The sequence below is a fragment of the Aulonocara stuartgranti genome (assembly GCF_965226115.1).
Source record: "Aulonocara stuartgranti genome assembly, chromosome: 23".
NCBI classification, from domain to species: Eukaryota; Metazoa; Chordata; class Actinopteri; order Cichliformes; family Cichlidae; genus Aulonocara; species Aulonocara stuartgranti.
Genome location: NC_138958.1, coordinates 38,717,038 through 38,744,453, shown reverse-complemented (window position 1 = coordinate 38,744,453; position 27,416 = coordinate 38,717,038). Strand labels below are relative to the sequence as shown.

The following is a 27,416-nucleotide window of genomic DNA, read 5'->3' as shown; positions in this document are numbered from 1 at the left end:
TATTCCCGCTTACACCCTTAAAGCGATCCATTTTTCATGTCGACTCTGTGATGTATTCACGGTGCAAGTGTCAATATTGCATTTACGGTACTTCAGCGGTAAAGTTTTTCAAGTGACGAGGTAATTTCAAATGCATCTTTTCAAATAGCCTCTTTTCAACACAAGCCTTTATTCTTTCAGGTTTGTTGCACACTGTGCCATGGTACCTAATGCAAAGTTACTGCACTTTCCAGGGAGGAAAATAAATATGTTATTGTGGGTGTAATGACACTCAGAGAAGGAGAAAGAAGTAAGAAAGGGAGGACCGGAGATATTCAAAGGCAAGGACTGCACTGTAAAAAAAAATTGTAATATAAAAGTATTTTACTGTGTATTTTACAGTTTTGTACTGTTCTCCTAGAATATCATTAAATTCACATAAATAGACTGATTTTACATTTCAAATGTAAATTAACGTAAAATCACTGTAAATGTAATAAAACATAATTTTCTTGTTTGTTACATGTATTTGTCTGTACATATGCATATTTATATTGTTAAAATACATTCACAAATGCATCATAATTTCACATATATTTGTCCGTTATTTGAAAGATTGAACTGTTAAATTCAAATGTAATGCTATGGAAAAATATATAAAATGATTCGTATAAACTTTTTTTTACATCAAATAATAATAATAATTATTGGTATTTAGGGCGATCGTGGCTCAAGAGTTGGCAGTTCGCCTTGTAATCAGAAAGTTGCCGGTTCGCGCCCCGGCTCGGACACTCGGTCGTTGTGTCCTTGGGCAAGACACTTCACCTACCACCTACTGGTGATGGCCAGAGGGGAATTATAAAGTGGAATTATAAAGCACTTTGAGGGTCTCAAAAAGCGCGATATGAACGCAATGCATTATTATTTAAACCAACTGTTAACTGTATATTTCTGTACATTTAAGTATTATTATTCATATTGCAGCATTCATTGACCTTGTTTATAGGTAATGTCATTGTTTAATCGCATTAAAATGTTCCTAATTTAATGTTTAAAAGCACTTGAAAAAGGCAAAATCCCATGTAAAATTAGGGCAACAAACTGTATTGTCATTACTGAAAATAACCGTATTTTCATGAGAAAGTTATTTTCTGTTATTTTCTGGTATTATTTTGGCGCCCCAGCTGCCGGAATATTACTGTTTTTTTAGGATTTTGTTTTTACGGTGTGCCCACCAAGTGAAATTCGACAAACTGGGAATTTACAGCTTACTTTCAATCTCCCAATTAATTTGAGAGTTTTTAAAACAGATATTGGATATATAGCAATGATGAATTATTTTTTTGTGAATTATCTTGCAAAACAACTTGACGTAAATGTTTTCTGTTATTAATGGGTTTCCTGAAAAAACTGATGCACTGCAGGATAAGTGGGTTAGTTTGGAGTACTGTGGTGAAGTTCACAGTGCATCACTGAGTTGGACTGTTGCAGAGCAGAGGGTTGTCTTCATGGTCAGTGTGAGGTCAATTTAAATTTCAGGAGATTATGCTGACTAGATTCACTCACCAAATTCTACCTTTAATACTAACTTTATTGTGTCTAGGGTTTGGAAATTAGCCATATGACATAACAGCTCTAACATCTGCTTATATCGTGTCAAACTCAGTTAGCTAAATTCAAAAAGGCCCAAATCCACCAAATGCCAAATCCTACTTTAACCACTGATCATACTGGAGAGTGACCTATGTATAACTAGAAGAAAAAGAAGAAGAATTTGGAAACTGCAAACATCTCTATTGGACTTTCTTGGCCATTTTCAAGTTGCTTTATTGCTCTTGTTCCTTCTGTTTACACCCTCTTGTATAGCATAAAAAAATACTGTTTCATAACAGGCCAATCCAATACAGTTCATTTCTATTTATATAGTGCCAAATCACAACAGTCACCTCAAGATGCTTTATATTGGGAGGTACCCAGCAGTTAGAGAGAAAACCCCCAACATCTAGACAGCCCCTTATGAGAAAGCACTTGGCGACAGTGAGAAGGAAAAACTCCCTTTTAACAGGAAGAAACGTCCAGCAGAACTAGACTGAGGGAAAAGCAGCCATCTGCCACAGCTGTTTGGGGTCACCAGCCTGCTCTTCTGATGTGTGTCTAAGTGAACAAAAGGCGTTCTTTGGCACTTCTATCTTGGTGCGCTATCATTGGAAAACATATCTATCCAGTGCTGAAATCTAGGTCATAAATGTGATGATCTCACTCGATGCTAAAACACAGAGTAGACATTGGTTCACTAATGATCTCAACCTATGTTTTTCTATCTTCCCACCATGCTAGCCACAAAAGCTTTTACTTTCTCAGCTGTCAGAGCAGCACAAAACAGAAGGAATTAGCAAACTTTGAAACGCTAATAGTCTTAAAGGGGCGATCGTGGCTCAAAGAGTTGGCAGTTCATCTTGTAACCAGAAGGTTGCCGGTTCAAGCCCCGGCTCGGACAGCCTCGGTCGTTGTGTCCTTGGGCAAGACACTTCACCTACTGCCTACTGGTGATGGCCAGAGGGGCCGATGGCACAATATGGCAGCCTCGCTTCTGTCAGTCTGCCCCAGGGCAGCTGTGGCTACAACTGTAGCTTGCCTCCACCAGTGTGTGAATGTGAGAGTGAATGAATAGTGGAATTGTACAGCGCTTTGAGGGCCCCGAAAAGCACTATATAAATGCAATCCATTATTATTATTATTATAAAGAGACTTGCAGCACTTGCTGGGGAGTCTGTGTCCTTCAAGTTCCCGGACGGCTCATGTGCATGAATTTGTGTGTGCGTGAGTTTGTGTTTTGTGTCATGGTACAGTAAGTAGCATGCCCTGCCGCTGCAGATGTTTTTGCTCCGCACACGACAGAGTTCCTCGGGGTGTTACGTCTAGAACAGCTGAGTGCTGACCTCGGTTTCACACACGGCTCCACTCGTCTGCTCCCCTCCACTCCTGCACTGTATGCGTTGTGAGCATGCCTCATCATATTTCCTGTAATGCGTGTAGATATTTGTATGTCCACGCACATAAGTATGAATCCAAGAGAGTGAAAGAGACAGGCGTACATGCTTCGAATATATGAGCAAGCACATCTGTTGATGTTGGCCTGCTTTCACATACGCATCGGAGGCATTTTAAGTTCCTGTCAGTGGCAGCTTGTCTCAGGGGATTGGAGGAGTGACATGTTGTTTTTGTGCGTGTGTGTGTGTGTGTGTGTGTGCGCGCGCACTGGTGTATGATGATGCCCTCTGACACCCTTAAGTGCAGCTGAGCAAATACGCAGAAATGTGACGAGCGCAGGCCCGCCGCTAGATGCAGAAAGGCCAGCAATGAGAAGTCACAGGGTATAATGTAGCATATGAAATGAGGGTGAAAAGAGCATATTTGTAAGAGCGTGTTTGTGCGCCAGCGCACCATAGAGAACGAAAGAAATAAATGATGAATAACTCCAAAATGCCACAAGAACATCCTTCCTACAGGCAATTTTATGTAACATTTAGTCCAGTTTTTCAAACAAATGACAAGTTGTTGTGCTGTGACACTTTGTGGAATTCACACAAGTCTTGAAAGCATGAACAAACAGGAAGATGAAAAACTTCCCAAAACTAGTGAGCAACCTGCCTTTGATTCAAAACGCGGTCGAAACTTGATGATTTGGATTGGAAGTAATTGTGTTTATCTACACCCTGCTAGCACATTTTCTCCAGCTGCTTTTCAGACTCAAAACTTCACAAACTGACAAACTTATAAAGATGTTCATGGCTGTTTTTTTGTTTTTTTTACCCAGTACAGATGTGTCTCTGTCAACGTGTCTATTATGCCACATGGTGTCCAAGCTGCTCGGAAATATATTCCTGCAAGACTTCCCTGGGATTTCTTTCACAGGGGCAATACACTGAGAAGCATCCTTCCTAATATCCTGTGCTCTTAACAGCTATATGAGCCTTTCACACTCATCTTAGTAGAACTGAGCAACATGAAAATTATATCAGTACAACATTTTTTGAAAATTTTACACAGCTGCACTTTATTTTTTCTCAAAAATTACCAAAGGCACTAAGACATCACCCAATGATTGACTGCCATTTTCACGGTATAGGTTTGTCGCCTTTTAACCAATGCTTTTAGGAGCCAGAAGTAACCTTATTAGAATAAGAGCTTGGCAAAACTTGGTAAGGAAGCTACACTCTTAAACTGTATGAAAATAGAGAAATACCTGCTAATTAGTGCCAGGTATGAATAAAATATTAGAATTCCCCTTAACACAACTGAGTCATGTATAGAACTGCTTTGACAGTCTTTTTAGTACAATTAACAACACACTAAGTCATAATATTTGGCAAATAATCACATTAAAATGTTCTGTGGCGTGGGTGTGGTCCTTGGCCAGCTGCAGAGGAGGCGTGACGCAGTGAGCTCCCGGGGCGGCGCAGGGGCGGGGTGAACAGGTGTGCTGGGATCTGACAGTGATTGTGTCTCTTTATATGTTGGCAGTGACAGACGGAGACGGAGGTGACAGCAGAGAAAGAGAGCGCGGAGTATATGTGTCCACGTACAACCCCGAGTTTAATAAAAGGTTTCTGCATTGTCAAAGTCGCTCCGGCTGGTATTTCTTGGGTCCACCGTTACACTGGTGCCGAAACCCACGCGTGATGTCCGGTCCCCTGCCGGCTCCCCCTGCTCCCCCGGCGGCGCCGCCGCCCGCCCCACCGCCCGCCCAGCCGCTGCAGATCTTGGGCCAGATGATGGTGGACATGGCGGCGATGGCGGCTCGTCAGGCGGCCACGCAGGACCAACAGTTGGCGTTGCTTCGCCTGCAGTCGGAGCAGCAGACCGCGGCTCTGGGGCAGCTGCTGGGGAATGCGGCCGCGCCGGCTCCCGCCCCTCCGCTGTCGGTGACGTTGCACCGGATGCGGGATGGGGAGGACCCGCTGGTTTTCATCGAGGCTTTCCAGGCTACGGCGGTGGCCTGTCGGTGGCCGGAGGAGGAGTGGGCCGCCCGGCTGCTGCCGCTTCTGTCGGGTGAGGCCCAGACGGCGGCGCTGAGCCTGCCCCCCGGCTCGCGGGGGGTGTTCGAGGACGTGTGCCGGGCGGTGCTGGATCGTTTGGGGCTCTCCCCGGAGGATTACCGCCGTCAGTTCCGGGCCAGCAGGATGTCGGGGGGGGAGCGGCCGTTTGCCTGGGCTCGGCAGCTGGAGGATGCGGCAGCGAGGTGGCTGCGACCGGGCCCCTCGGCTGGGGAGACGCGGATGCTGACCATGGTCGTCCTCGAGCAGTTCGTGGGAGGCCTGCCCGAGGCGACGGCTCGTTGGGTTCGCTGCCACCGCCCGGCGGATTTGACGGCGGCGGTGACGCTGGCAGAGGACCATCTGGCGGCCGACCCGGTACCGGGCCGTGAGGAGCCGCGGCGGGGCGCCCGTGTTCCGCCGCCCAGGCCACCGGCGGCGGCGTCGCAGAGGAGAGGCGGCGGCCCTGCGGGAACGGAGCAGGCAGCAGGGTGGAGCCCCAGGAACCCGTTCCGGCCGCTGCTTCCCGCCGGAACCCCGGCGGCCGCCGAGGTTGCCCCGGAGCCACGGGGAGCCGCACAGACGCCGGGGCCGGACTGTTGGAAGTGTGGGCGGCCGGGGCACCTGCGCCGAGACTGTCCGCTCATGGAGGTGGGGCAGGTGTTCCGCGTTGCCGGCGCTCCAGCGCCCGCCCCCGGTCCAGGAGTGACGTACCGCGTGCCGGTAAGGTGTCAAGGGGGTATTCGCCATGCTTTGGTGGACACGGGCTGCACGCAGACTCTGGTCCACCAAAGTTTGGTTCGCCCCGGGGCATTGTTGGAGGCTGACTGGGTGGAGGTTAAATGTGTGCACGGGGATATTCACAAGTACCCAGTAGTGTCACTGTTGCTGAAATTCAGGGGCAAAACGCATAGAGTGAAGGCGGCGGTTAGCCCGCGCCTGTCGCATCCCCTTATTTTGGGTACGAATTGGCCGGGGTTCCACAGCTTACTGGGGCAGTACGCGGGGATGCGATCGCGGCCTGTAAATTCGTGTGACGTTTGCGCGGCGCTCGGCGGTGACGCGGGGTCGACCGACGCTGACTCTGGGGGGGAGGAGGAGGCGGGGACTTCCACGGAAGCCCCGCCGCCTCCCGTTGTGTACCCCACGGAAGATTTTCCACTAGAGCAGTCTCGGGACGACACCCTACGCTCAGCCTATGACCAAGTGATGGATATTGATGGTCGCTCGGTGCGCCCCGACGCTGCGCGAACGTACCCTCATTTCCAATTGCGGAACGATCGGCTTTATAGAGTGAGCCGTGACACTCACACTAATGAAATCCGCACACAGTTATTGGTGCCGCAAAGCCGCCGGGAAATGATTTTCCAGGCGGCTCATTCGAACCCCATGGCAGGGCACTTGGGTGGCGAGAAAACTCTGGAGCGCATAATGGCCCGATTCTATTGGCCGGGCATTTGGGCCGACGTGCGCCGCTGGTGTGCGTCGTGCCCCGAATGCCAGCTGGTTAACCAGCCGGCCGTGCCAAAGGCGCCGTTGCGCCCATTACCGCTGATGGAGATCCCGTTTGAGCGTATTGGCTTGGATCTCATCGGGCCATTGCACCGGAGTGCACGCGGCTATCGCTTTGTGCTGGTCCTGGTGGACTACGCAACGCGGTACCCGGAAGCAGTGCCGCTACGCACCATTTCAGCGAAGAGCGTGGCGCAGGCACTGTTTCAGGTCATCTCCCGAGTCGGTATTCCGAAAGAAATACTGACTGACCAGGGCACGTCGTTCATGTCGCGCACATTGCGGGAACTGTACGAATTACTGGGTATTAAATCTATTCGGACCAGCGTCTACCACCCTCAGACTGATGGGTTGGTGGAGAGGCTGAATAAGACTTTAAAATCCATGATTCGTAAGTTCATTCGCGAGGATGAACGCAATTGGGATCGCTGGTTAGACCCTCTGTTGTTTGCAGTGCGGGAGGTGCCCCAGGCCTCCACGGGATTTTCTCCCTTCGAGCTGTTATACGGCAGGAAGCCGCGGGGGGTGCTCGACCTGATTAAGGAAAACTGGGAGGAAGGTCCGAGCCCTGCGAAAAGTGAAATTCAGTACGTGCTGGACCTGCGAGCAAAGCTGCACACACTGGGGAGGCTCTCACGGGAGAATTTGCTCCAGGCCCAGCAGCGGCAGCGACGCCTGTATGACAGAGGGGCTAGACTCAGGCAATTTTCACCGGGAGATAAGGTGCTTGTGTTACTTCCTTCTTCCAGCTCTAAATTACTCGCCAAGTGGCAAGGACCCTTCGTGGTCACACAGCGAGTGGGGGACGTTGATTATGAAGTGGTACGGTCGGACAGGGGCGGGGCCACGCAGATTTACCACCTCAACCTCCTCAAAGCCTGGAGGGAGGCGGAGACCGCTTCTCTAGTGAGCTTGGTAAGAGGGAGAGATGAGTTGGGGCCGGAGGCGCCAAAGTCTAGCATCCCCGCCTCCCTCCATTGCAGTGACCATCTCACACAGGCCCAGAGGGCGGATGTTGCTGCATTGCAACAGCGCTTTGCCGACGTGTTCTCCCCCTTGCCCGGCCGTACTTCTCTCATAGAGCACCATTTTGAGACGCGGCCTGGCGTGACGGTGCGTTCACGGCCCTACAGGCTGCCGGAACATAGAAGGCAAATTGTTTTCCGGGAATTGAAGGAAATGCTGAGGCTGGGAGTAATAGAAGAGTCACACAGTGCTTGGTGTAGCCCCATCGTCCTTGTAGTAAAGAAGGATGGGTCTATACGGTTCTGTGTCGATTATCGCAGAGTGAATGAGGTGTCACGTTTTGATGCTTATCCCATGCCCCGGGTCGACGAGCTCCTGGACCGGTTGGGCACCGCTCGCTTTTTTACGACTCTGGATTTAACCAAGGGCTACTGGCAGATTCCCTTGTCTACAGAGTCCCGGGAAAAGACGGCCTTCTCCGCTCCGTATGGGTTGTACCAATTCGTGACGCTTCCGTTCGGCTTGTTCGGCGCCCCTGCCACTTTTCAGCGCCTCATGGACCGGGTGCTGCGGCCCCACGCTGCCTATGCTGCCGCCTACCTAGACGACGTCATCATTTACAGTGACACGTGGGCGGGGCATGTGCGGTGTGTGGCCGCGGTGCTGGAGTCCCTGAGGCAGGCGGGGCTCACGGCCAACCCGAAGAAGTGTGTGGTTGGACGGAGGGAGGTACAGTATTTGGGGTACCACTTGGGGAGCGGGCAGGTGCGACCTCAAGTGGAGAAGACGGCGGCGATTGCATCCTGCCCACGTCCCAAGACGAAAAAAGAGGTGAGACGGTTTCTGGGGCTGGCCGGCTATTACCGGCGGTTCGTCCCGGGGTTCGCGGACCTGACCAGCCCCCTGACTGATCTCACCCGCAAGGGTGCCCCAGATCTGGTCCAGTGGACGGAGCGGTGCCAGGCGGCGTTTGTGCAGGTGAAACGGGCTCTCTGTGGAGAGCCGCTGCTGTTCACACCTAACTTCTCCCTCCCTTTCTGTCTGCAGACTGACGCCTCGAGCAGAGGGCTGGGGGCCGTTTTGTCCCAGCAGGTGGGGGGAGTTGACCGGCCGGTCGCTTACATCAGCCGGAAGCTCACGGACCGCGAGTCACGGTACAGCACCGTGGAGAAGGAGTGCCTGGCGATCCGGTGGGCGGTCGACTCCCTTCGCTACTACCTCCTGGGCCGCCCGTTCACCCTCTGCTCGGACCACGCCCCGCTGCAGTGGCTCCACCGCATGAAGGATGCCAACGCCCGGATCACTCGGTGGTATCTGGCCATGCAGCCCTTTAAGTTCAAGGTGATCCATAGGCCGGGCGCGCAGATGGTCGTGGCCGATTTCCTCTCTCGCTCGCGGGGGGGGGAGTAGGTTCGGCCGGATGGGCCCCGGCCTCAGTCGGGCGGTGGGGATGTGTGGCGTGGGTGTGGTCCTTGGCCAGCTGCAGAGGAGGCGTGACGCAGTGAGCTCCCGGGGCGGCGCAGGGGCGGGGTGAACAGGTGTGCTGGGATCTGACAGTGATTGTGTCTCTTTATATGTTGGCAGTGACAGACGGAGACGGAGGTGACAGCAGAGAAAGAGAGCGCGGAGTATATGTGTCCACGTACAACCCCGAGTTTAATAAAAGGTTTCTGCATTGTCAAAGTCGCTCCGGCTGGTATTTCTTGGGTCCACCGTTACATGTTCATAAAAAGGTTCTAGCACTACAAACACAACCAAAAGAACCCAGTTTAGTAACTCCAGCTGGCTAACACTACATCCAGCTGGGGAAAACAGTGGCTGGAGACAGAGGAACATTTGGTTCTTGGGTTGTGTTGCCTTTGAACTGGCTATTTTAAAAACGGGGACCAGTTCATAAACTTTGGTGTGTGGAGACAGCGATTTAACAGCAGTAAGATGGATTCAGTCTAGTGACTGAGGCATAAGTTTAAGTAAGAGTAAATGGAGTGGTTCCTATGTAGTGCTTTTCTACTCTGAGCACTCAAAGCGCTTAACACAACTTGCACATTCACCCAAGCACTTTTTTCTACGCTGTTTCTACATTCTTCCTACTTCGATGGATGTATTGGAGGGCAACATGGGGTTAGTATCTTGTCAAAGAATACTTGGCATCAATACTTGGATCAAACCACCAACCTTCCAATTAGTAGGTGACCTGCTCTACCACCTGAGCTACAGCCACCCCCATGGTAGGCGTTGACCTGTAAAAGAAGTCACAGAGCTAATAATGCAACTTCAAGTCTATATGCAATTTAAACAGGTGAGAAATGGAAAAAAAATCAGCCTCTATTTAACAATAAAGGCCAAACCTTCGCATTGTAGAAGCCTATAAAAATGCTAACTTCAATTTAAAGCATTTTTAATATAAAACTCAAAAACTTGCTCTCTTAGCTCGCCACAAGTGGGCGTTTAGGCAACTGCACTTTTATCGTTGAATGTTCCTGTTTGCGTTTCTTGTTAACTTTCCAATACATGTAACCCATTTTATTGCCCTTCTTTTTTACTAAACTATATGCCATTTCAATTATAGATACTCATAATCAGTCGAACTTTTCATTAATTTTCATGTCAATTAAAAACTTAAACATCTAAAAAAAATCTAAATAAATTAGCAATTTTTAATTTGAAGTAGACTTGACCTCATTAAATCACATTTATTCTCATATAAGAAATAAATTAAATGCAAACATAAGCCCATAAAAAGATTATTTCTGATTCCGTCTACATGAGATCCTCTAGAACAATAATGCACATCATTCGTGGACACACTTGTCTCTATCAATACTTGTTCTGAGACAATAACATGGTGAGAGCCCGTAGCAGTGGGGATTCAATTGTTGCAATGTGCTCGAGTATGAATTGTATCCAGTGAGAGATGATTTATTGTTATGCTGAGATCCATTCGTTCTACCAGAGTGCTCTAATTCCTTAGGACCCCTCATGCTTCAAACGGTGAGGAACGTCACCTAAAAACACTGCCAAGTGTCTAAACCAAATGTGATATGTTAAACATATGCAAGCGCCGATCATCTATAGGACCCACGCTCCTGACACAAAGCAGAAGCAGATCCCCTGGCTTAGCTGTGGTAATTGGGAACTGAAATTAGTCACACTGACAGAACAGCTCAACAGGCTGTGACGTGGTTCATAAATCTATATCTTTACAACAACAGGAAAAACATGTTTCAGGTATCCTTTAAGGATTCATATATTATAGCTCAGAAACAGAACATTTTGACTTTATGGAAGAGCTGGGAACAACCTCGCTGGTAGCAGGTCTATGACTCCAGCTATATATTTACAAAGGCCAATCACATGACTCTCAAACATGCTTTCAGCATGTCACAATATTAAAATAAAATTATAAAATACCTTTGAACCCTGAAAACACGCTATATACATACAACCTCCTAGGCTAATAAAAGGAGATGCTCATCTTGACAGCTCCAGAATCAGCTCCAACAAATAATTCCCGCACCTTGTAAATCCCTATAGACATTTCAGGCTCCAGTGATACGAGACATAATATGGCTACGGCTGTTTTTCCCTAATAATTTTGGAGAAATAAGCACAATCTGCATCGAAGCTGCAACATTTACTCTTGAATAATGTATCTCCACAGCAAGCATCCAACTTTCACTCGATCTGAGGAAAGAAGGGCTGTAATGAAAACATCTGCATCGACTATGCAGTTTTTTTTTTGCATGTTTTTCTATTTACCCTTTAAAAAAATACACTTTTCCCTCCCAGGACAAAACTATCCACAAATACATAACAATGGACTTAAAGAAGACACTAGATACTTGGTTGAGTTAGTTTACTGCAAGTGCTCTAACTATTTCCTTTTGGCTCGCACATCCATGCACTTTGCAAAATGCTGCATTTCCACTTTGCTGTTGACATCGACTGTATGTCTGCAAATTTTAACATTTCAAACTTTGAGTGGAAAATGATGCGAATGTGACAAAACCAAGTATGGCTAAAACCTCAGGCTGTTGAGCTCTATGAGTAAACAGCTTAGTCTTTAACAGTTCCTGCTCATGTGTTGTCCCTGTAGAAGCACTTTGAGGTTTCTTTCTTTAATCTCTGACACTAAACGACATGAAGGCAGCACACCGTGTGATATATGTGTGCTGATGAATCACAGTGTCATAACAAGTCCTGTGGGCCCTTAGCATGATGCCCCCCCGCCCCGAAGAAATTGACCTGCTGAGACCTGGACTTTAGAAGACCTATGAAGTTGCCCTGTGGTAACTGGCAGCAAGGAATTAGCAACACAGTCCACAAGTTTCAAGGCCATAGCAATATGGTTGTTGTCAAACTCACATCTGTACAGTTTCCCATTGCAGTAACTATGAGATCCAGCTGATACATGTGCCAGACTTTTATGTGATAATCAACATTATCAGCTTCATCTTTGAGTTGTTATATTAGCTATATTTTCTACCATGTACTGCACAGACTCTGTTTAAATCAAGTATGAGGAAGCAATGTAAAGCCTCTTCCACAGAATCCACTGCTCCACTATCAGTCCTCTGGGCTTATTATTGCGACTCCAATCACCAGAATTCACAGCATATGCTAACACCACACTATAAATCTTCTTAATTTGATGGTCCCATGTGGTCGATTTTGATGTATTGCTATGTGCCTCAGAACACTGCATGAACCCCAACATGCAAAATACACACACACACACACACACACACACACACAAAGAAGCACACACAGTATCCAATAACATAATCCTCCCAAGCCTTTTTAAAGCAGGCCCTTCCCCCAGTTAAAAGCCACCGTATGTCACTGTATAGAGCTGACTAATGAGCCAGTCAAGAGAAAACGCCCTTTACCTACAAGGTTAATAAGTTATTATTACATAATCAAGCATGTGCAACTCTGCACAGTATTCAGTCTATTCCCTCAATCCGACTGTTCTAAAACTGACAGTAAACACCTTGTGACAAATTACAAGTTGCTCTGTGTATTATATGTTTGGGGAGTTGAATGAAAAGTTATTGATTCATTTCACAAAAGGGAAGTTAACACACCACCATTGATACTGTGACCTCAGAAGAGCGTTCCTAACCTTCTAAGGGAAACATTTTAAGATCATCTCGCCTACAGGGTCAAATAGCAGTGAGTTTGTTATGGAAATTATCACCTGGCAAAAAGTCTAATCTCATGTCAAGTTCATGTCATATACGTCATCCGTGGCAGTGAGAAGTCTCCAACTTCATTGGACCACACCAGAATAATTTGGTAAGCAGAGTAAACCAGCCATAACCAACCGCATAAACTTAACTGAACTATATTTAAATGTTGATTATATTCTTTGTTGTGAAGCTCTTTGCAGAGGCGTCAGAAAACAAATGCCACATAAAAACATGAATTATGATTAGTTATCAAACAGACTAATAATTCATCCTAATCTTTATCTGATGTGGTGATTTGCTACTTTGCTACATCATTGTAAAGTAAACTTCAGTATTTCCTTATTGCAGTTCAGGTCATTACAGTCAAAAGCAGATGCCTCTGACATCTGTAGTAATTTAGATTTGAGGCCAACTTATAGAGGATTTTTAAGAGTAACACCGATATGTGTTGAGTCAAATATCTGATATAGTAATATGTGGCAATATTTTCTGTATCTTTCAGACACATGAATCAGATTTCCATAACATTAGTTGTCTGTAGTTTATATACTCACCTACGTTCTGCCTGAACGCTTGGATCAGGCTGGTTGTTGCATTTGTGGCATTTCAAACACGAGTGTTGGCAACAGGGAAGTTGCAGAGTGCCCTCTGGTGGACAAACTATCAAATATCAACCTTCACAACATAGCTGAAGGGTGTTTCTCCCTGTAACGTTAATCTATCAATAAATCAAACTTTCAGATTTGCCTTCAAACATTTTCATAATCATACATTGAATGCCAGAGTCAAGGAGAGCAGCAGTAAGACCTAAGCACAGAAATGACAGGTGGAACTGGGTTGCCAAGTGGCTTGGCAATTACGAGGATGTACTTTAAGCATGAATATCACACTTCATATGAGATTTAATAATTTGATGTATATAAAGGCATCAGCTAAGCTATCTGCTGATGTTATTTAATCATGCCTTTACATACAACTAAATCTATGGGATAGTTGTATTAAGAAAGAGTTGTAGTGGGCCAGAGCTAATCAATATAATTTTGAATTCCCCCAACTGGACCTGATCTCAGAGCTGCTTGTAGCACCAAAGCTGGCCTATAAATATTCCATTTCTGTGGCCAAACTTAAAGCTGAAAGTATTACATATTAAAGTGAACTGTTTCCCAACTCGACAACAAAACAGTAATAATCCGCAGAAAGCAAAAACGGCCAACAAAAGTCCAAAGAAATTCCCGCCGAGAGAAATCCTCTGTGATGGAAAAGTGCTCGCTATTCAGAACTATTGTTAGTTCTCTCCATGATGGGCAAATAAGTGTTGCCCTTTAATTTGGTTCTGAATGGTGCAGACTGGCGACAAAGCAACAGTACTCGTCCAAATCAAATCTCATGGCTCTACTTTCTGCGTGATTACACAATAACTCAGAGCTGACTGATTGCCTACCTCCTGAAAATGCTGCCAACGTCACTGAATAGAGAATGGCTGGATTGGTGCTGCCCGTTTCTATTCACGGCGGCTGCCACAGCAAAGGGGAGAGTGCTAATGGTGCTGAATAGTAATGGCTAGATACTCTTAGAATTGAGAAACACAAGGAAACCTGTGCTGAATGCAACTGCTCAAGAGCACATTATCTGTCATTCATAAAATATGAATGTTTCTGTGGATTCTACTAACTTCTAAAAGATTACCCTCCTATCTTTGATATGTTTCAAAGTTTCCCTTGTTCTGTAGGGGAAAAAAAGGAAAGAAATGGTTACGGGTGTCTTTCTGACTGACCACCAACAACCTTCATGTTAATGAAAACGTCTAGGAAGCCAGAAATTTTTACCACTTTATGGAACCCATAAATCAAACAGCTGTCTGCGTCCACCATCAGGCATGTGTAAAACGAAGATAGCAAGAGTCCCTTACGTTTCTTTTCTTTTATCTTCACTGCTTTTTCCGCTCGCACTGAATTTCTGTTCGTTCTCCTCGCTCAAAGAAAGACTAGTGAGGGTCGAAGAGTTATGCATTCAACAATTGCCCCTAATAGCTTAAAGTCCCCAAGAGGAGAATAAAGAAATAATTTAACATATAAAGTGAAGCAAAGGGACTTCGTACTGTGAGATGACACTCCGAGGACCAAGGACTAGTGCTCCTTTGGCCAAAGATGATAGACTCCATTAGAAATCAACAGGGGCGGACTTTCACACAGCTTTACTTGTGCCCACAGGGCTCCAGAAAATGTTATTTACCCCATTATTTATTGACACACTGCTGGAAAAATAATCCTGAAATGCAGGGAGGGTTTTCTTTGAATGCCATATTTTGAAGGTAAAAAAAAATAATCCCCAATTTGCTTAAAAAAACGTACCTTAAGACACAGGAATAGTATCCAACATCGTCCAACTCTGCTGGTCGGAACCATATAGCGTCCTCTTCTTTGCTCATCCTTGTGCCATCGAAACTAATGGGTTCCTCAAAGTCCCCGTGTCCTGCGCTTTTGTACCACATAAGGCTAAGTCCTGTGCTCTGTGCATGGGTGTAGTTGGCCCGAATATATCCATAGAATAAAGCGCATTTAATCCTTACAGGTTCCCCCAGAAGCACTTTGTATTTCAGGTAGTCCACCGACCAGTCTGTGCAGCCTTCCACTGAAAAAGAAGCACAGGAAAAAAAAGGGAAATTGAAACATGGATATTTTATGTACCAATTTGCATTATCACCAAGCACAGAAGTGGGGATTTGTTCTCGTGGACCATGTGCAAGCAGTCCTCGTATTACAATCAATCATGATGCTTGTTTCCTCCAGGCAGCACAAAATCGTAGCCCCTTTTTTGCCTTTCAAGTACACAGTAATATGAACACAAGTGGATATATATGCATGCCTTTGACACAAGGTGTCCTATAACCTGAAAAAAAATGCATTCATGTGCTATTAAAGTGTTTTATTTCCACTGTGCCCCTTTGAATGTTAAAAATAACCCTCAACACAAGTTGTCGGCTCCAATCAGCGGTTCCTGCCTTCACCTACGGATATTTCCATATTTATATATTTAACTTGTGTGTCACTAGCGCACATATTGAATTGATTCTACCAGCAATAAACTCTGCATAAACCACCATCAATATATGTTTTAATGGCAGTGATGGCACTAAACTACATTTGACCTGAGAAAATTAGAAGCGGCTGTATGTCTGCATTCATTTCCGAAAGCTATCAGACTTTCCTCTTAAGGGAAAAAAGTAACTTGTCTCATATTGTGCCGGATCGCATACCAGTGCTGAGCAATAGGGGTCTTCCTGTTAAGACATCTAACAAAGCCCACCAACTGTCAGTCAAAAAAAAGTTATGAAGATTAAATAGGAAAAGCATTATTCATGCAGAGCGAGCATTGAGGTGCTTTGGATTCCCAGACTTATTTTCCTTCTTAAGGTGTATATGAGATTCATGAGAAAGTCCAAATATCAAATTGATACTTAATCCTTGCCAAGCTCTTGCATACCAGTGAAAACTCTCTCTCTCTCTCTCTCTCTCTCACACACACACACACACACACACACACACACACACACACACACACACACACACATATACAAAAGCAGCAGCAGAGTTGCTATTTGAGATTTTAATATGCAGGGAGTTATGTAAAAAGACAGAAGTACAGTAAGTACTCATCAGTGTGACAACCAAGGATTTGGCGAGAAAAATCTCAACACCGATGCTGATGACTTCTCAAAGCCACACCAGTCTTCGAGCTGGGGCTTCATTTTGACACGTGTACTGAATTTCTCATACTTGTTCTGCTACCATGTTGACAACACCGGGTATTTCTATTTGCCTGTTCGCAGACCTGCCAAAGTACTCCCCCAAAAAACTTTGTGGTACTTTGTGCTACAGCTGACATTTAGCATATACAGACTATTAGGTATCTAGTTCATACATTTGCTCAGAGTTTTCCTGCAAACAAAAAAAACATGTATATAGTATTTTTTAAAAACTGGACTTTAATTTACTTTAGCTGTTTTTGAAAACAAAATGCAAAATTAGGGCAAGGATTGCTAACAAACAGACTTAAAGGCACACTGTGTAAAATCGAACCACTAGATGTCAGTAGATTGTAGTTTTCAGCCAACTAAGTTCTCGATTCAGGTGCATAATCCTAGCTACAGTGGCAACAGTAGGACAAACAACTCTGGCCACTGTTTATCTGTAGTGAGTTCAGGCCGTCAGTCTGCTATTTACCTCTGCTGGTGCCCATGTGTATTGGATACCAGCTGAAGAGGCTGTAAAACTATGTGAAAGAAATCTGATACAACTTAATGAGTCACTGAAGTGGCTGTCTGTCCAGTGACAACGATACTAAGGCGACTTGTTGAGGATATGCTAAACTTTTCTTTTGCTAACTGCTTGCCAACAGCTTGCTGCGTTTAGCTGTTGTTAGCTTCCGTTAGCTGTTCAAAGAAAGATTCACTAATATTGGCTATCAGTGTTGGACTCTGACACTTATACATGTGAGAATGTAAGCAAACTGCTTATCAAGAGAGAAAGTGTGATTTTTAGGACACCTGAGCCTAACGTTAGCTGCTGTAACAGCTTATAACCAGCTGTTGTTGTTGTAGCCGGTTTGCTGTCAGCTGTCCAAAGACGGGTGGGTCACATGTCTAATCTACTGACAATATGTAATTGTGACAATATCAGGAATAAACAATCATGTTTATATAGTTCCAGTTATATCTGACACAACAGCTACTCATTATTTTGTTGGTGCATTGGCAAAAAATGCATGTTCATACCAAGACTGCCAATTCTTCTGCAATCTGCTGCAACAAAATGATCAGTTTTCAACTTTCTAAATAAAGCTAAAGCTTTATGAAGACCTATGCTTGTGAGCTACGAACAAACAGTTTTACCGTGCTGCCACAGTTTTACATGTTTGAAACAAAAAGAGGCCACTCTGATGAAAAACAAGCTTTCACACTACTTCACCTTACCTTCACTATTTTCCCTTCCTGTTCCTGACATTCTCTTTTCTCCTCACTTCACCTTGCAGCAAAGCTCTTTTTTAAAAAAGCAGCTGGTGAGCACAGCTGTCTCATACTCAACAGGCCTCGCTAATTGAGCTTCTACAAATGTTTTATTTACCAAATAAGCAACTCAACCGCCAATCAGCGAGGTGTGCTGTGTGCTGCGGTTATTGGGGGTAAATGTGGGAGGGGTGTTAACAGGGAATTCATTAACCATGCTGATTTGTGTTATTGTACTGTACTGTATGGGGCTGGAAGGGTCCTGCTGAGCGTGGAGGAAACAGTGCTTGTGGGTGCTTAAAGTGTTGGAGAAAACAAGAAAAAAGGGAAAGAAATTCAAGAGAACAATACACAAAAAAGATGTCAAGATCGTGGCACACGGAGATGTTCCCAGGATATCAGCAGTGGAACAGCTGAACCTGGCATCCATGTACACCAGGCAGTCACAGCGGTTGGCTGGCAGAATTTCTGAATTTTTCTCTACGACTCACACCCGTTGCAGTTTTTTTTCCTTCTAGGCAAAGGTTTCTGAACCTTTTTGTACTATGTGCAAATCCTATGTTAGTAATTGTCTGTTATGGTCGTATTGAGAGTTTGCATGTGACGATGGATGACTCATGACTGCAGTGGGAACAAATAGTAACCTGAATCTGAACCTGTGGAAGTCCATCACAATTACAGAGACTTTGAAGAGGAAGACTTTGCTGTCAGTCTCATGACAGTCTCATGAAATATATACTTTTCCACCTGAAAAACCTTTAATATAAAGTATTACGCAAAAGTGTTGAGTCACCCTTCATTTCTTCATATGTAAATGTACATGGAAATACAGTATATAAGGGGAAAATGGAGTTGGTACAATTCTAACAAGCCTGACAGTAAATATTTGGTATTACCACCTTTATTCTTCAGACATGCCTGAACTCTCTTAGCTAGCTTTGTCATTACTTTAAGTAGTCTTCAGAAATATTTCTCCAGAATTCTTGAAGGACATTCAAAACTTTCTTTGGATATTGGCTGCCTGCTACATTAACTTTGAGGTTTGGGCTCTTGGGAGGCCAATCCATGACTGACTGTGTAGCATTGTGTGCTTTTCTGTCAAGGTATACTTTTATACAGTATACAATGGCATTACATTGCAGATCAGAATCTGCCAGTACGTTTCTGTTTTCTATCAGTTTTGATTGATAGAACACTGCTGGTTGAAGTTCAGCCCCAAACCATCACAGCGGTTCCATCATGTTTTACAGATGGTTATAGATGCTCACTGTTGTACCTCTCTCCTCTCACCTTCTCTGCACATATTGACAGCATAATTTTACCAAAGATTTGAAATTTGGATTGGATGGATGAATCTCTCAGGTCATGTGTCAGGTATTTGCTGGACTTCCTAAGGACATGACTTTCAGATACTGTTGTGGATAGTTTTTAATTTTTCTTTTTTAGTCTGTCATTTTTTCTTTTGTCTTCCACATGTCCAGTTTCCTCATAGTTTTTCAAAGACATACAACACACCCTGACAAGATATGCCAAGTTTGATGTTAATAACTCTTTGGGAATGACCTCGTAGGCGATCTTTAATTTAGGGCTGGCTAAAGGCTTCTGCACAGTAATGTGGCATAAGGAACTGTGATAGAAAGACATGGATTTAAGATTCCATCCACACATGTTCAAAGAGACAAAAACATTATATATATATATATATATATATATATATATATATATATATATATATATATATATATATATAAAATTTGTGTCATACATGTTTTTCAGTCATTTTTTGTTTTAAATTACATGGTTAGATATTGTTCTGTATGTTATGACAACATAACTGACAATTTCAGATCAGTCAATTTGCATCTTCAAAAGTTTTTATTTTCCTACTTTTTTCAAGGATTCAAATCTTTTTCCTTTAATTTGTCTCCTATTTGCACTTATTTTAGCACATCCAATCTATGTGCCTAGGAGTGAGGGGGTGACGCAGGCCCAAATAGTCATTTCTTCCCTGAGCACTTTAGGAATTTAATTTGTCCGTGCTTAATTTGCTTGCATGATAGGTGATTCTTTTCTGTTCGTCACTTAATTGGTATTCAGTTCAGCAATAGTTCACTTCATCTATGTCATACTAAAGTTGTTAAAATAAGACAGGAAACAGGAAATCAGTTAAGCAGATGCGACAGGCTAAAAAAAAAAGTATAGACAAGAGAAAGAAAGAAAGAAAGAAAGAAAGAAAGCACTTTTACACAAAACTAACTCTGGAATTCACCTAATCAAAAATGCTCAATTACAACACGCAGCGTTATAGAACTTGGGGCTGAACAATGCCTTTAAATTTCTGTTATTAGTCTTTTATTTTTCACAGTTAGGCAGCTCTGACAGTTCATTTCACCTACAGGCAGCAGCTGTTCCAAATCTGCCTCATCTGACTTGATCATAAATCAGCAACAATAAGTTGCTGCTTTCATTAAACGAGTCTGAGAAGCCCGCATTCAGATGCAACGCTCTGACGCGACCCCCTAAACCTTTCTCTGATTTCCTCAATTAAATGTGTCTCTCTGGTAGCAAGACAATGAAAAATACAACCTCAAATTGTACAAAGAGCATATAACTAGAAACAGAATTAAGCAAATTCAAATGATGGAGAGGGCGGGGTGCGCTCCGTGAGCTGCCCAACAGCACAATCCTTTTCACTGTTATTAAGTCTAACAGTTTCTATAGCAACAACGGGTCTAGCCTCGCTTATCGAGAACTTGCTAATTAGTTTGTGGACGATAATAACTTGAAGGCTTAAGGTAAGACAACCACAGCCAAGATGGTTTCGCTTCTAATCATGTGTCCTAATTGAGACTCTGAAGTGTTTTAATCTCACAACTAATAAAAACATCAGGAGAGTGTAAAAGGTTAGACAAGCAGGCAGCAGCTCCAACAAAGATGAAATAATTTAGCAAAAGCATGCACAAAGTAACAGATTATGTTTCTGATACGTCTCTTAGGTTTTTACTTACATCCACAGATGGTACAGAGATACTGTGAGGCTTCTTCTACTGTTCCTTTCAGGTGTTAGGACCAAAACACAGATATGGATAAACTCACATTCTTACCCAATGAGTCAATGGAAAGTCATTGCAACTCATTGCTCTGGAGACCCTGAACGTCTCCGACAGGAGTCACTCCTACTCATGCAAAGACCCGTTCTAACAGTTTCACGACAAATATATGCTCGTCTCCTTTCAAGGATATCAACTTGTGAAGTGATGCTAGTGTTCCAGTACTCCTGCTAAATTTGGATCAGTCCCTTGAGGTCATGATCTGTCTAAGGTGTATAACATTTGTATTAAATTGAGCCAACTTTTATATGGAGGGTGATCATTGCAGATGAGAACTGCACCAAAACACCACCTAGAGCAGGGGTGGGGGAACTCTAGGCTTCAAGGGTCCTACAAGTCTTAGATGTGTCCTTGATACAACACAGCTGATTAAAATGGCTAAAATACCTCCTCAACATGTCTTGAAGTCCTCCAGAGGCCAGCTAAAGAACGAATCATTTGACTGAGGTATGTTGACCCAGGGCGATATCTAAAACCTGCAGGACACTAGCCCTTGAGGCCTGAAGTTCCCCACCCCTAGAGACTACACAGCAGTCATCAGTAGAGGAGTTCGTAATGTCTAAATGTAACCGTGGGCTCTGCACAACACAGAACCCTTACATTAACCCTAACAATGCAAGTGGGTCAGAGCAATCGAAAACTAGGCTTTTCAGGAAACCAGGTGATCTCCTGAAGACCACCTAGGAGGGGGGACTTTAAAACAGGGATTGTTTTGATTTCTTTGGGATGATTCTCAGAAATTTGTCCAGTATATACCCAAGGCAAATTCTAACTATAATGAAATCCTCATGTGGCTTAGTTGCAATTGTTTTGTATACCACGGAAATCAATGCTATTTTTAAATGAAATGGGGAAACTGTATTGTATAGGGTCTTTAAGTGAGGGATCTGAACTACTTAGAAATATGAAGGGGAATCTACTACTCTTCTAAGCTCTGCTAACTGACCAATAAATTTGTCTTTCCACCCTCTAACATTTTCTGGCAGCCCAGACAGAAAAGAAAGAGATAGATTTACTCAGAAGTACTTTTTGGCTGAGCAGACTGGATTTGGTACCAAAAAGAAAAAATAAAAGAAAAAAGGCCACAGTAAACGCTTTGCTGTTAAACATCCACCAGCCTGGCTCTGTCACTGCCTTTCCCATCAGGACTGCAAACAAACATTCAGTCCAGTCATTTCTTTAAAGCTGCATATTTTCCATTTTATTGAAGAAAAATAATTTCTCTGAGAATGAGAGAGGCAGTAGACTAAACTTCTTTAGTTGCATAGAAAGAAAAGGTATTTGTAATCAAAGTGACAATCGTCAGACTGAAAAATAATTGTGTACATATTCGTGGGTGTCTGATAAAAAGGTCCAGTAGTTGAAATACAGCACTAAAGATGTAACACGAGGTCATTTCAACCGTGAAATTACTGTGAGATCAAAGATGTTCTGACCAACCTGGATGGCTTTGTAAATATCTCTAGAAAGAAGTAAAGAGAAAAACATTAATTTCTCTGTAAAGTTGACCTACAGCCCGGCTTTTTAAAGGTCTTGTTGCATTTATCTTCCACCTATCCTCAAATTGTCCGTTTCAGAGTTTTGACAGAGTTTCATTCATTTCGGCAAGTCAGGGTAGGGATTCTGCATGATCTGTTGGCAGGAAACAAACATGGTACAAAGCCTAATTGAACTCGATTAACATTTCCCTGCTCACCAGATTTCCATTCTGCTGGATCACAATTGGTGCGGGAATTGGCCAATCTGCTGAGTGATAATAACTCCAGCAGCACTTCAGCGTCTGGAACACTCGTAACCAATGTCTGCGCCTGTGTCTCATCCTTAAACTCCCATGACGCATACGTTTAAGAAAAGGGGTGGGGGGAGTGTTTAGTCTGTCCAAGCTTGCAACGGTCCTGCTTGTCAGCTGGACAAATGGTCACCGCTAAGTGTCAGCTGCCACGTTTTGCCAAATGATCACAGAACAAGTGTTTGAACCTCACTCTGCATCAAAATCAGGATTTTATAGAGCTGCATTCAATGACACATCGAAATAGGGTCTTCCATTCCTGACTTAACCACACCATTAAGCAAAGACAGGGCCATTTGTCAAGCACACCTTGTTTTTATGTTAGCCATGTTTGTCTCATTTGTCCAACTGTGCAAAAATACACAGGCCTCATTTACAAAAAGGCTACCCTTCATGCTTTATGCTTGTGACAAAACCCAAACCAGGAGGGTGATACAGACCCGCACTGACTACTTTGTTAGGTACATGTGGATGCAAATATCTAATCAGCCAATTATAGGTCAGCAATTTAATGTGGGTTGAGATGACATGTTAAAGAGCAAACCGAGCATCAGGATCAGGAAGAAAGGTGATTTAAGGGATTTTGAACATAGCATGGCATGATCCACCGGGATTTTTCCACATCACCATCTCTGAGGTTTGCATGGAATAGTCTGGGGAAATGAGAAAATATCCAGTGAGTTGTCTGGGTAAAAATACCTTTTAGTGGTCAAAGGTCATAGGGGAATGTCCAGATTGCTTTGAACTGCTTTGGAGTGTGCAGAAGAGCATCTCTGAATGCACAACACCTCAAATTTTCAAGCAAATGGGCGACAGTGGCAGAAGACCACACTTACTGCTGCTCCTGTCAGGTAAGAACAGGAAAGTCTGGCTACAGGTCACACAGGCTCACCAAAACACTAGAAGATTGGAAAAAAATGAAAAAACTCCACAGAAGGTCTTACGAGTCTCAAATTTCATAGTTCAATAGTTTAACTGTTCAACTCAACAGCCTACCTGAGCATTATTGTTCACCAAGTTCCTCCTCACAAAGCACAAATCTTGTCAAACTGGTTTCTTAGCCATGACAGTGACTTCACTGTACTCAAACGACCTCTACAGTCACCAGATCTCCATCCAATAGCGCTCCTTTGGGATGTGGTGGAACACGAGATTTGTTTCATGGTTGTATAGCCAACAAACTTGCTATCATGTTTGATGCTATCATAATCTCTGAGGAATGTTTCCAGCACCTTTATGAATCTATGCCATGAAGAACTAAGGTGGATATTAAGGTGCTCGCTCGAAAGCAATTTGATGCTGAAGGTAATCACTTCTACTTGGGTATATCATCTGCAAAGTTTTCAAGGCAAAACAAGAGCATAGTAAAGTTTGAAAGCAAGTTCAAGTCAAAGAAAGACTTCTTTAAAAACTAAAATAAATGCACTAAATCGGTGCATGCCACAATTTAAGGTATTTCCTTTTACTGAAACACAAATTCTTCTTTTAATTTTACCCACATCTTCAAAACAATCGGGCTGCAAATCAAGCTACAGCTATTTTTCCACTAAACTACTTTTTCTGAATTAGCATCCACTTTTGTGGGAATAGTTTTATAGAAACCAGAAAATGTATTCTAAATGAACTCTCTAAATATTTATGGAAGATCTTGTCCGTAATTGTGTGTTGTAAAGATCTAGCACAGATGTGAAGATGAAACAAGCATTAAAGAACTATGAGCTTGCGTAAAGGGCAACACAATAAAGCTAAACAAATGTCACATGCTCCTTCCACAGTTTTCTGTCACAGGAGAGTGAGAGTGTGCTCCTTCTGGAGACAAGGTGATGGGCTCATAAAGCGGGTTACAGGTCTGCTGAGGGTTAATCGTATGCAGATTGAGTCAGGTCACCACAGAGACTCCTGCGAAGTGTCTGTTCTCTCATAAGCTCTCAAGGAGATGGTTTGGGACTATGTTCCTCCATAAAAGTCCTGGCGTAATTCAATCAGTAAAGTGCGCATATATTAGGCCTGGGCTGATTGAATAAACACACAAGGATCGGCAGTCAAATCTACACGCGCATACAATCTATGAGGTGATGCGACATAAACCTTTACTTGCCCTCAAGAAGTCTAGTGTCTTAGCTGTACTGGCTCCAGGATCCCTGAAGGAACTTATCAACTTCACAGCCACTTTTGCCAAGAGAGGAAGGCGTGGAGGAGAAAGATGTCTTGAAATCTTGACCTGCCATTTTCCACCTTGTGAAAACGCTGTCGCAGCAGAGTGGGTCTCAATTAAGAGGAAAATAGCTCTGATGTGTGGGAAAGGTAAGCTCTCGGCTGCCAGTGTGCAGGGGGAGATTACCTGCATGATTGAAGTACCTCCAGCACGTTGAAAAAAAGAGAATGAGTCATCAGCCAATAAAGCAATCAGCTCTGCTCCTCTGCATGCAAGAGACCTTTCAGACGTAACCTATATGCATGGACACACCGTAGGATGTCTAGAACAGCGAGCAGGGCTCAGAAATAGTGTATGAAAAGAAGAGAATTCAACAATGCAGAAGGGAAATAATAGGGTGTCTACTGCAGGTAATGGCACAGCTTCAATGAGGGCCTGCAAAAGCTACAATGACTACAGTTATGGGCCATATGGCAACAATAAGGAGAATCTACAACCACCCGGGTGTGAAGAGGGGTCTGTAAATACACAGAGAGACGCAGGGGAGCAAGACAGTTCAAGGAATTGTCTAACATTTTGTCACACAGGAAAACTCAATTTATTCCCAAGAAAAGATTGGTTTTATACATTAACTGAAGCCATAGTTTCTATAGTAATCACACTTTTATGGGCCTTGTTACTGTATTTTTATTTTTCCCTTTTTTCTCATATGAGTCGTTTGGCTCGTCTTTATGCGTTTATTCTGTCCTGTTACTTCCTGTTTTATTTTGAAGGTTATTCCCTTTTTAAAAAAAAAATTCCTCCCTTTTTTTTCTTCCCACACTCTGCATCTGATTGAGGTCAACTGTGCTCATTACAGCTGTCCGTAAGGCTAGAATACACTCCGTTGTGCACAGGAACACAGACAGCTAGAGACCCGATGGCAGAGTCGTCATTCCTGATATACTTTTTTGAAGTCTGCTGCCTGGGCACATGCAGAGTTGACAATTGTAACGTGTAATGTATAATGCTCAAGTAGCGGTCAAAAAAATACAGGCAGGCACATGGATGTGGTCACTTCTGTCAGAAAACTAAACAAATAACACGGCAGTGGCCAAAACATTAATGCTGATGGCTTCAAAATGGGGAGTTTAAAACCAGTGAACCTCCATCTTTTATAGAGTATGTTCTTACCTTGGTTGTTACCAGATATTCGTATTATTGACATTTTATTCCTGATAGCATGTTTCGTCTTCACATCACTAAAATACTTTAATTTTACTATTTTACTACCTAATACCTGCTAATTTAGTCAGTTTGACATTGTGTCCTGTATTTGGGCCCAAAAAACTGAAGATAAACATATGGAGACAGAATTAGGGTGCAATTAGCCTACAGCATAAAGCTGGGTGGTGTTTTTCCAGGAACTTTACCTCAAACGCTGAGCTTAAAATAATTAAGAATCATCTTCAGCAAACATGTGGTTTGGCCTCGCAGGACCCCGACCTTAACACCTCTGAGTCAGTCGGGATTACACGGGGAGACAGAAGCAACTGAGGCAGCCTAAATCCCACATTTCTGGTAAGCTTCTCTTACTCTGAGGTAACATCAAATCTCCACGACAGTCCAGTGGATTCCAAAGAAAAACCACGCTTCTCTTTTATAAACAGGACCTGAAGATTCCCATGACATCCATGGAAAGTTAAACAGTTCGTCTGCCTTCAGAATTCAACATAATGTCATTTTGACTTTTTCTAGTAAAATACAAGAAAAATAAGATTTAATCAAGATGAAAAGATTGATATTTTTGCATGGTGACTCCAGCTGGCCAGCTTATTAAATGATTACTGTGACATTTACCTCCCATCCTCCTCCCCCCGTTACTCCCAAGCAGATAAAACTGTTCTCTCTCCCTCCATCTTGCCTGCACTTTACTCTCCTGACACTTCATCTTCATTTGTCTCTCTCTTCTCAAACCCCTCTCTTCCCTGACAGCCAGCAGGCTGTTATTTATATGCAAATACTCATATGCGATTTTAAAAAAAAGAAGCTTTTCTTCCTATCACAAAATAAACATTGCCTACGATCTTGCCTGGCTTTCTCCCTTCTGTATCAGATTCAGTTCTACTGATTGGACATGGCCTCCAGAGAGAGCAGTGCCTGCTGTCTCCAATCACGGGTTAAACGCTGATGGGGACAGGAAGCACACGGGGGTAGCTGATGGGAAACGGGACAATGCAGACTTTGCCAGGGCGGACCCTTGCAGTGAAGAGAATAAGGAAAGAGTGCAGGGGAAAATAAACACACACACACTTATATGTAGGTGAGAAGAGTCTGTTCCTTCTTACTGTTATGGTTTATGCAGCCAGCGTAGCAGGTACAAATCATCCAGGTTCTCATATCTGAAATAAATATGACCTCACCTGTACCATATATAGCTTTGGATCTTATCTTCCAGCATGTCACACTCATGCAACACAACAGAACGTGGGTCCATTCCCAGGTAACAGAAGGACCATGACGTCGTGGCTGAGCCTCATCGGGTTGTGAGCAAGTTAAATAAATAATAGTTTCAGTTTCAAATGGAGATAACGGATACTAAACTCTGAAAAGTTCTGCATATGGGTTGAAGCAGTTAAGGGTGATTTCAATTCAATTCAGTTCAATATCACAAAAGCACTTGGCAACAATGG

At 43.8% G+C, this 27,416-nt stretch overlaps 1 protein-coding gene across 2 annotated transcripts in view; it reads right to left on the bottom strand.

Moving 5' to 3' along the window:
• LOC309701084 (interleukin-1 receptor accessory protein-like 1-B) overlaps positions 1 to 27,416 on the bottom strand; it is a 343,032-nt gene that overhangs the window by 201,576 nt on the left and 114,040 nt on the right. For both annotated transcript variants that reach the window (XM_082525081.1, XM_082525082.1), the window contains exon 3: positions 15,037 to 15,316. In XM_082525081.1, coding sequence (XP_082381207.1) covers positions 15,037 to 15,316 — 280 coding nt within the window. The remainder of the gene's footprint in view (positions 1 to 15,036; positions 15,317 to 27,416) is intronic.